Genomic DNA, 10,201 nt, shown 5'->3' with positions numbered 1-10,201 from the left:
TTGACAGCAGGTCAAGGACTCGCAGAAAATGAATAGACAAGAAGCTCTCTTCTCTTCTCTTGCTCTGTGCTCTCTCCCCCACCCCCACCCAAGGAGGGCAGCCACTGGAGTCCATGTCATCAGTAATATTTCATATATTGTACTTACCTGAAAAAAATACTTAGGATTTTCATATCAAAAAACAAGAGACAGCTCAATTGTCCAATTCCAGAGTACCATTGTCCAAAAGCAGAAAGGGCTAAAGTTTCAGTAAGAGAACCAGCAGAAAATCCTATTTTTAAAATCTGGCAATAAATAATACTCTGCCCTCTTAAAATTTCCAGAGGCCTTCTACTCAGTGTCCCCAGGAAAACCAGCAGTTGAACCGCAAGACATTTTGTTTTGCAGCAGTGGTGAAACAAACGAGAGAAGTTTTATTTTGAAAATACAGTCTTTCAAGATAAATTTGGCTTCCATTTTTATCCACATTTAGGTGCATCGGACAAGATACAAAAACAACAACAAAAACAACAACACGAAGACCCACGACAATTATGTACAGAGCTCTAAAATGAGCTGTGAGTATCTACAAGAAACTAGCACGTGCGCTTGGTGAAGGGGGTGCAGTTCTAGTGTGGCTTTGTATATAGTTCTCAGTCCTCCCGAAGAACATTTTAACTCCCTGGAGCTGCAGGTGCGGCTGCAGCAAGGGCAGAGCTGGGGGTCAATGAAGGGTGTGGGGCGGGACCCTCGGGTGGGAGACGTAGCGAGGTGTCTGGGGAGGGGAGCAGGGCGGCGGGCGGGACATCCTGGGCCTCTCTAGCAGTCCTGCCGCGGGGTGTGAGTCAGGCTGTGGCGCCGCAGATCGCAGTTTCGCCTGAACACTTTGCCGCACCGCTCGCAGCTGTAGGGCTTGATGTCTGTATGGGTGAGAAGGTGAGTTTTCAGGTTACTTCTCTGATTAAAGGTTCTTCCACATGTGGGACATTTGTGTGGAGATTCCTGTTCAGATGCGAAGCAAGCAAAGGATTAATCCTTCACACCACCACCACACACCCTTCTCTCAATCGTTTCTGTCTTATCGGTATCTCAAGCCTTAACATAACAAGCGTGTGACTACAAAAGAGGGGACCTGCAGGAACAAATCTGTGCTGCTAATCCTCCAATCCTGAGGACACTCGGGCAGGCACACCGCGGAGGCCCGAGGACTCTCACGATCGTGGCCACCGCGGAGGCCTTTGTGTTTTCCAACTCTTCACATTTCATCTCCGTGTCACGGGCAGGAAAAGGGGGCAAGGAAAAAAAAAAACCACCTCTAATCCACTCTTAAGGAGCCACATTCTCCCGGCTAATAAAGCTCCTCTTCAAGCTGGAAAATTAAACTATTCCTCCATGTTCTGAAAGCTGCAAATTATGAGGCCCCTGGGAAAGACAGCATATGGGATTTCACCATGCCTCCATTATCAAAATTACCTTTATTTCCTCCCAAATGGGAAAGCTTTCAATGCAGGGCAGATCGGATTTGTTTTTTAAGTGTAATTCTAAAATTAGGACTTACTATAAACAGAGCCTGTTTGTTTATTAATACAAATATAAAATGGCTTGATGTTAAGATTAAGTTTATGTATTAAAAAAAAAAAGCCAAGAGGCTGCTTTTCCGAATGTAGAAAACAGATCTAAATAGAATCTTTTAAGAACAGACTACCTCCAACACCATTTATAAAGCAATAATGATTTTAAAAAACAACAATAATGAACACTGTCATTAAGCAAGAAAACAAACTTACCTGCATATGTAAAGTTTTGTGAACTGCTAGAGTTCTAGACTGACAAAATCCTTTGCCACACTCCTGACATTTGAAGGGTTTTTCTTTGGAATGGATATACCTGAAAATCAATATATAAGCTTTCATTGAAATAGCTTGCCCCTTTTGACAAATACCCAAGCAAAACCGTAGAAAGATAAAAGAAACCGAATTTCTATTCTATTTTTTAATGTATTTTTTTTTCTGTGTGATTCTGTTTATGGTTAACCTCAACTAACAGACTCTTCAAAACATTCACCCATTCGGCTGGCTTTATCTACCCTTGATCGCCCTCTCTGGCCTATTTTGGAGCTCGAAATCCTACAGAATGAGCCCGTCTTGGCCTCACGGTTTTTCTCTGAGACTTAAACTGCACAAATCAGGATATAAAGCAAGGGTGGAGTGTGGGAAAACTGATTTTTAAAATTATCTCTTGAAATCCCACCTCGGGGGAATCGCAGGTAGATTCCGGAGAAGGTTCTACCAACCCTCCTCCAGACCTGTTTACACCCTGCAAAAACACTTAAGTTAGGGTGTTTCTCCAGTTGTGGTTCATTAAAGCAGCGTTTAGGGAAGAAAGGTGGAAACTGACCTCAAGATTCCCTAAAACTGCAGCTGGGAAGGGTCCCCGAGGCAGGCTGGGGGTGGGGAGCGCACTACTGGGGGCGGGGAGGTGGGGGGGAGAGAGGGGCATCCAGTGGGCCAGAAACAGAGTTCTAGAAAAGGTCCCCAGAAAGCAGGACTGTGCGATCCCTTAGCTCTCGGCTTTTCGGTGCTCGTGTCCCGGCGCCAAGGAGAACCCACTGAGAGGAAATGGGATAACGAGCCAAGGCCAAGGCCAACACACCAGAATTTTTTTTTTCTGCCCAAGGATTGGAGGGGGGGGGGGGAAATGAAATAATAATACCAAAGAAAAACTCTCCCTCATTCCAAAGCGGCAGGAGCCAGCTGCACAAAAAAAGGAGAGAGAGAGAGAGAGAGAGAAAGAGAGAGAGAGAGAGAGAGAGAGAGAGAGAGAGAGAGGAAGGAAGAAAGGAAGGAAGGAAGGAAGGAAGGAAGGAAGGAGGGGAGGGACGGAGGAAAAGAAAGAGAAAAAGGAAAAGAAAAAGAAAAAAGGAAGGGGGAGTAAATATTGGGGGTTCGCTGAAGCCGGCTGGGAGTGTGGGGGCGCCGCGTGGGGTTTAGTCTAGATCAGCGGGCGTTTAAGTGGCATTTGGAGGGTCAGGCTCGGCTTTTCTGGGCCACGTTCACCCGCCCTCTCCCGCCCAACCTCCGGCCGGACCTCACCTGTGGTCCCGCAGGTGGTCTTGCCTCCGGAAGGCCTTGTGACAAATGTCGCAGGTGTACGGCCTCTCGTCCGTGTGGGTCCTCTCGTGGATGAGCAAATTGTAGGATTTGGTAAAGTGTCTGCCGCAAAACTTGCAGATAAATTCTTTTTTCGTTTTGGACGGTAACCTCCCTCGGGAAGGTTTTCTGTCCGGAGTCAATTTAGTGAGGCCGGAGATGGGGCTGCCCAGCCCGGGGCTCAGCTTGCTCAGATCTCCGATCTTAGGCGGATCTTCCTGCGTGGCGGCCACGGCCAGATTAGCAAAGTCAAAACGGGGCCGGTCTTTGTGCAGGGCAGGGAGGACGTGGGCAATGGCCCCCTGCTTGGGGTGGAACAGGTGAGTGGTAAAGGGCAGAGCCGGGAAAGGAAAGCGCGTGTCCACCAGGCCCTGGGCCGCCGCCATCTCGGTGATGGTGGAGCGGGTGATCTCGTGCACGTGGGGGTACCCCAACGTCCAGTGGTTCATGTGCATGGTCTGCACAGCGCTGAGGCCGTACAGGCCCTGCAGCTGGTCCACCGCGGCGGGGAAGGTGTTCACGGCCTGTAGGAAGGAGTAATTGGTGAGCTGCAGTGATGGGTGGAGCGGGATGGGCGCTGGCAAGGCTTTGCTCCCCATTTTCTTGGATGCTGGGGGGCGTAGTGAGACGCCCCTTTCTTCCAGGACTCACGGGCGGTGGGCGTAGGAGTCTCGGCACACACACACACCGAAAAACAAAACAAAACAAAAATCCCAGAAACAACAACGCAGAGAAAGCCCTAAAAAAATGGCAGGGGAAAGAGAGGGGGAGAGACGGTGGTTATTAAGCTGCCCAGCGCAGGTGGCATCTTCTCCTAGGTTCCCCGGCCACCACTCTCCTCCAAGACTCCCCAGAGGAACCGTGAGGGGGCCACGACTTAGCACCTGCCCGGAGGGAGGCCGCAGCCCAGGCCGGGCTCAGGGCTCGGCAGGTAGGGATTCCTGGTGGGTGGGGCGCCCATAGGAAGATGAGATTCCGGGCGCGCACCGAGAGGAAGACTTCAGTCCCAGGAGACTGATCCCCTCCGGTCTCCAGTCCGTCACCCGTGACCTCCCACCCCACCAACGCCAGCAGCCCCCCCCCCCCGGGCACAGCAGCTCCTCTGAGCCCCCGGGTTGGGAGGAGGTGGAGGTGGAACTGCAGGTTGTGGGTCCGATCTGGGGGTTCGAGTGCGCAGCGCGGGCCGCCCTTCCCGCGCTCCCCCAACTCGGGGGGCGGGGGACTCCCCGGGAGGGCATAAGGGGGCATGCTTTGTCCTTCTGGGCCTTCCGATATGCCCGGAGCTGACCTCGGAGGTGTTCTCTTTCCTTCCCCTGCCTCAGTGCCATTTATCAGCAGTGACGGGGCCGCAGGAAAGAAAAGTGACACCTCGGGAGGGAGGAAGGGGGAGCTGGGTTCGGCCTGGAATCCCCCCTCCTCCTTCCCAGGGGCTGCCTCTCCTCCCGTCCCCGACCAAGATCCCTTCCAGATGGTTCAGAATCAGGGAGGTGGAGGGGGGGGCGCAGAAAGGGGAAGAACATCCCAGAGGCCAAAACCTCTTTTCCCAGACTGAGCGCCAAGCTCTCAGGAGGCGGGAGCGGCCCATGCACAGGGGAGGAGGGGAGGGGAAAAGCCTGAGAGACTCGTGGGGGCGGGGGGGGGGAAGGCGAAGCGAGGTAGCCGCAGCAGGGCGGGCACAGTGAGTCTTTGTCGGCCTGGGGCACGTTGGTACAGCTGCCACCCTGAAGGTCGCCTGGGGTCTTCGGGCCTGCGCCTGAGCAGGGAGCTGCCTCAATCTATGCCCCCACCCCCCTCCGCTGGCAACGGAGAGGTCTGACTTGAGACCCCCGGTCCCCAGAGCACACATCTGTTCTCACTGTGGGCCCAGGGCTTCCTCGTGCCAACCCCTCTTCAGCGGGGCTGGGCGCCCAGTGCGGCATCTCAGTGCTGAGCGCTTTCCCACGAGACGGGCAGGCAGGCCATATGGCACCACCAAAGGCCCCACCTGAGGCTTTGGACCCCTGCAGGAAAGCGCAGAGCCTTGGCCAGGTTTCCGCACCTGAGTGTTCTTGCCCCAGTGCGTTGTGCAGTGGTGTCCGTGACTGTGTACCGGGCAGGAGTTAAGCGGCTGCGCTAATGACACAGCGCTTTGGCAAGGCAGAATCTGGCTGTCTCCGTGGGGCCCGCACCTTCCTCCTCTGTTTGGAACAGCTCGGAGACAGAGATTTATTAACGAACCGCTTCTGCCTGGTGGGTATGCGGTCTGGGAGTTCAGGCTGGGAGTTAATGAGAGGTGTACAACAGTCAGAGGGTCTCAGTCAGACCATTCAACCGAAACTGTAAACCCCCAGAAGTAATAAACTTTCCCACCACAAATCACTATTCACTTCTGTTCAGCCGCAGCCCTCAAACCCTCTCTCCTCCACAGTCAGGGAGTGGGGGGGGGGGGGGAGGGAGAAGAATCCATTAGCATTCCTGGCAATCTATCTGATTATTTCCCCTTCCATTAAAAATAATAAATTTAATCTTTATTTCCTTCTCCTTAGGAAATGAGGATTTCCCAGAGATTCAATGTATCCACCCTCCTCCCCCCAGTGTTGAAAAGCAGCTTCTCCTATATAGATAGGAAACTGAAATTAGTATTTGGGTATATTCCCAGACTAGGGTTCTTAGAAATAAACACGGGAATCAAAGCACAACTGCTACCACGGGCTGGAGTGCGGGGAGAACGGGGGCTATTGACTGCAAAACTAAAAGGATATGTGATGTTGAATTCCAAATTTACCTAGTGGACTTTGTGCCATCCAAGTTACAACACTCATTTTTGCTGGCAGAAAGTTGAATGCCATCTTCCTTCCCTTTCCTCTGAACATACAGAAGCTAATGGCTCTATTAAAACTCAGTTTCATGTTGGCACTGAAGCGCTACCTCATGCTATGTGTTCCTTTTCACTTGCAGGGCAAATTAAACTGTGTCTTCTCAGAGGACAGAAGACCCATTGGTACCTTCTGAAACCCTTTCACAAACCCTAAACGACTGCCAAACACTGCTGCCATAAATAATTAGGGAGTTTAGATGTGCATGTTCCTGTTGAGTTTCTGGAAACATATGTCAAATGATATTTTAAGTCAATGCTGAGATCTAAAGTACTTTCATTTTTGAGCCCACACTCAGGCAGTTCCAACGACTGCTGTCATCTCTCCACCATCCTGTTTCAAACCACTTGCTACTTTCAATTTTGCTAAGAAAGAAAGCTGAACCACTCTACAGGCATAAATAGCTCGGTGGAGTGGAGGCCACATTTCTTTCACCAGTCTTCTTCATAGGAATTTCCAGGCATGTTCAAAGTTTTGTAAAACTCAGTTCACTGGCTGTCAGCAAGGAAGATGTGTACATATTAATTTCAATCCAGTGAAGCTTTCAAACCATTGGGGAATGAAAGGTACATAGTAAGTTGGTAATGAGCCTCGACTTTTGGTAACGATGTTGTGGTGTTGTTACATTGAATAATGTAATTCTAGAAATAATGTAATTAAGAATCTTCTTCTAAAACGCCTCTATTGGATTCTGGAGGGGGAAAAAAAAGGAATGGTGGAAGGATAAACTCAATGAATTTCAGCCCAAAGCACAATAGAAATCCCTATGATTCAGAGATCAAAGATTATTTTTGAAACATGAGGAGAGAGACTTGATCAGGTGAATAGAGAAAAGGGCAGTGAAGTTCCTGCCCCTTTGCAGCGCCTTGGTCTTCCCAAGGAGTTAATTAAATTAAGATGCCTTCCGCATAATCTGGGTTTGTTTTTCTCTGCTCCCTCCATCTCCTGGCATATATATATATATATATATATACACATATATATGTATATATATACACTCTTGTTTTTCTACAAACTGCAGTTTGCTGAGCAGAGAAAGTAGCTGTCTGTGCTCTTTTGCTTCGGGAAACCCCAGCCCTCTTTTGTTCTCTTCTAACAGGTAGAGGGATCGAACCACCTCTGCCTCGGCCAACACCTTTTCCTCTCTCCTTTTTTTCCCCCTCCACTGCAAATTCCTTTCTCACTTATTTCTTCTGAATCCAAGCGTTTCAGCCCCTGGGGAGTTTGCCTTCTGCCCTCTCAGCCACAACTGAAGTGGGAAGAAAATCAAAAGGCCACCATAAGGTTGGTAAATTTACTTAGGACCGAACTAATCCATCTTGAAATTTGCCCTCGGAGCTGTAGGCTGGGCAGGCTCTACGTGTCCCAGCTCTTCGCCGCCCCGACGCGCTGCGCGGCAGCCGCGGCTCCAACAGAGTGGACCCAGACTTTCTTAGGGCCGGGACAGAAAAGCCGTGAGACTGGGCTTTGACTTCAACAGACGTCCATCTGCTTTTACAAGAAATCTTACCAAACGCTTAGATTTCTGAAATGTCCCAAAATGCACGAAAAAAAGTGTGTGTGTGTGTGTGTGTGTGTGTGTGTGTGTGTGTGTGTGTGTGTGTGTGTGTGTGTGTGTGCTGTTAGGTGTTAGCTGCGGTTATGTGCTCAGGATCCAAGCAAGTCCGAAATACAATGCCCCACCAGGGCAACCAGACGAGTCCTTTTTACAACCTCTAATCTTCAGGCACGCCAGACTGAGAAGCTAAGCACCTCTAGCACACCCAAACCTTTCCTTCCTTGGGGCGTCTGCAGGCAGCCCCCTTCCCAGAGCAGACACTCACCTCCGGCAGAAACGTCTGCCTGGATAACGCCGCTCACACCAGATCCAGGCAGCCAGGCGCACAGCTTGGCGAGGTCATTAGGTCCAAGCTGGGCAAACTTCTTTTTCCGCGCAGAGTCCTGAGAGCCGGGTACATATCTGGAGGACCCCGAGGAGCGGAAGGGAGTGCGGATCCTTGTTTTTGTCCGAGTCGGTGGACGCCCAGGGTGGTGGTGATCGGGGTGCTTAGGTTCTGCGATCAGTGCTGGCCCTGATCCTCGGGTTTCGGAGAGCCTTTCGCCTCCGACTCTGGGTGAGGAGGGAGCCCGCAGACTCGCAGGGCCATCACCCTCCAGCAGCCTGCGCGCCCAGCTCCTTCCCTGCCCGAGTCCCTCCCCAGGCTGCCTGGGGCCGAGAGTCCAAGGCTTTAGTAGCGGCCCCGCCTCCCCTTCGGGCGGGCTGCACCAGCTAGAGTGGGGCTTGGGACGCCCAGGCTCCGCCTCCCCACCCTGCGAGCCCGCTAATGGTCCGCTCTGTTTACTTGTGTTTGGATAGCAACTGAGTCTTAAAGGCGCAGGTTTGCTGGTGATTTCTCTGCTGCTTGAGACACTGAGCCCAAGGTGACTCAACTCAAAACTCACTCACAAAGACAACGCCCACCCTTTTCCTTCTCCTTGCCACTTTTCCCTCCACTCTTAGAAACTCAGCTTTTCAAAGATCCTGCAGAGAAGTCCAAAGGGGACACTTTATACTTTTGCTTGGAGAGCTCCCCGTCTTAATTTCCACATAATATGTCTAACACAACATTCATCTTCAAAGGGTAAAAGTGATCTAGATTTTGCTTTCCAGCCTATATCATCCTTCCCACGTTTTAAGTGGTTTTATGCACATTTTTGGACATAACTATCTGTGTAGTCTGTTTCTCTCTTCTTTAAAAAAACAAAGTTTATTCATAGAGGTGACAATTGACTAATTTCGCAATTACTGCAAATACATGTGGAATGTTGCAGGAGAAATTCCTTCCAGTATCTAAGCTTTAATCAGCTAATGAACAATTTCAAAAGCAGTTCACCAACTTGGTTAAGGGAGGGGGCATCTGCAGCCCATTGGCAAACAATAAAGAATCATCTGGAATGGGCGAAGAAAAATCATTTAAAAAATTTAGGAAAATACAATTTTCGCGTCTCAAAACACGTATTATCTTTATTCTCGGCAAAATTGAACTCATGGTTCAGGCGCCAGGAAAAGTAATCGAATTTGACGTGCAGTTATACATTTCCCCCCCTGAAGTTCTTCTAAAAGTTTAGTCTTGTGTGAGTGTAAACGCAGAACACACTTCAGTCGCTCTGGAATAGGGTGACGGAATGACAGAAAGAGAATGTCACCGACGCATTGGAAACAGCTTCTTTTCAGATGGCACCCGCCTGAGCAAGACTAAGCAAAAAACGCTTTTCGTCCCAGACGAGTCCCTGGAGATGTGCGTCAGTCCACAGCGAGCGGGGACTTGGATGAGCTCAGATCTTCTAAGGGGATGCACGGTTCCAGGTGTTCAGCTGAAAGATGCTTTTGGGTGAGCCTTCTCCAAGTGTAATGAAAACAGCCTCAATGTGCGGGGAGGCAATAACACATAAGAAAGCTAAAATAGCCGTCAGACAGTTACAGCGAATGGGGAGCCAGGCAGAAGCGACAAGACATGTTATTAAGATAAAATTGTCTTTTTTATGTATGTCAAAGCGGATAGAAATGTTCATTTCTTTGGTAAAAGATAATTCAGGAATAAGAAGATCTCCCTTTACGCTTTTCTTCAACGGTTTTCCGTTTGCAAAGATGAAAAAGTGAGCTAGGACCGAGAACAGAGTTTTAGTACCCTGCAGTACTCGACATGCTTCAGAAGCAAATCCGAGGAACAGCCTGGTAGTAGAATGCCTAAGAGCTGGGGTTTTCAGACCCCTTTCCTCCAGTAGCTTCCATTCGGGTGCTTTCATTTTAGCACCCAAGTGGGAGCCTCAGCTCTCGGGACGCCTGCGGTCCCCTGGTCAACCGCCCCAGGCTCTCCGCAGCTTTGGGGCATTGGGAATCTGGAGGGAATTTTTCCGTCGGCCTCTGCAGGACAGACGCGCTCGGCGTGGTGACCTTGTAGACCGCGGGGTTCTGGTGCTTTGGCCACGCCAACTCCCCTGCGGCGGGCTTCGCACCTTTCCCAAGTGAAGTGCGAGCAGGCGGCCCTGCGGCTCCGCCTGCGCTTCCCGCCGGCCACACAGCCGCGCCGGCCGCCCCGCCGCGGCGCCCCCCTTCCGCAAACCTCCCGAGCCCGAGTTTCTTCCAGGAGCAAGTTTACCTCGCCCACCCCAGCCTCCCAAGTTCCAAAATGGAGTCTGGGCCAACTGGGCCCTGGCATCGCCGTTGCTTAAAAGGTT

The 10,201-nt window shown here is 50.7% G+C and overlaps 1 protein-coding gene across 5 annotated transcripts; it reads right to left on the bottom strand.

Moving 5' to 3' along the window:
- Positions 1 to 399: 399 nt before the first annotated feature.
- Positions 400 to 8,173, bottom strand: Osr2 (odd-skipped related transciption factor 2). 5 transcript variants are annotated; one of them, XM_069991815.1, is made up of 4 exons: positions 7,807 to 8,173; positions 3,072 to 3,867; positions 1,767 to 1,866; positions 400 to 981 (listed from the first exon to the last, which is right to left on the bottom strand). In XM_069991815.1, the coding sequence occupies exons 2-4, from the start codon at positions 3,725 to 3,727 to the stop codon at positions 799 to 801; spliced, it is 939 nt and encodes a 312-aa protein (XP_069847916.1). In that variant the 5' UTR covers positions 3,728 to 3,867; positions 7,807 to 8,173; the 3' UTR covers positions 400 to 798. The 5 variants fall into 5 exon arrangements, with proteins under 5 accessions (XP_069847916.1, XP_069847917.1, XP_069847918.1 ...); XM_069991816.1 differs by having other exon boundaries at positions 400 to 899; XM_069991817.1 differs by having other exon boundaries at positions 3,072 to 3,652.
- Between the last annotated feature and the right edge of the window lie 2,028 nt (positions 8,174 to 10,201).

Source organism: Dipodomys merriami, unplaced genomic scaffold (genome assembly GCF_024711535.1).
Source record: "Dipodomys merriami isolate MVZ:Mamm:240054 unplaced genomic scaffold, mDipMer1.0.p SCAF_4, whole genome shotgun sequence".
NCBI lineage: Eukaryota > Metazoa > Chordata > Mammalia > Rodentia > Heteromyidae > Dipodomys > Dipodomys merriami.
The sequence above is the reverse complement of the archived record's forward strand: the minus strand, read 5'-3'. Positions and strand labels throughout refer to the sequence as shown.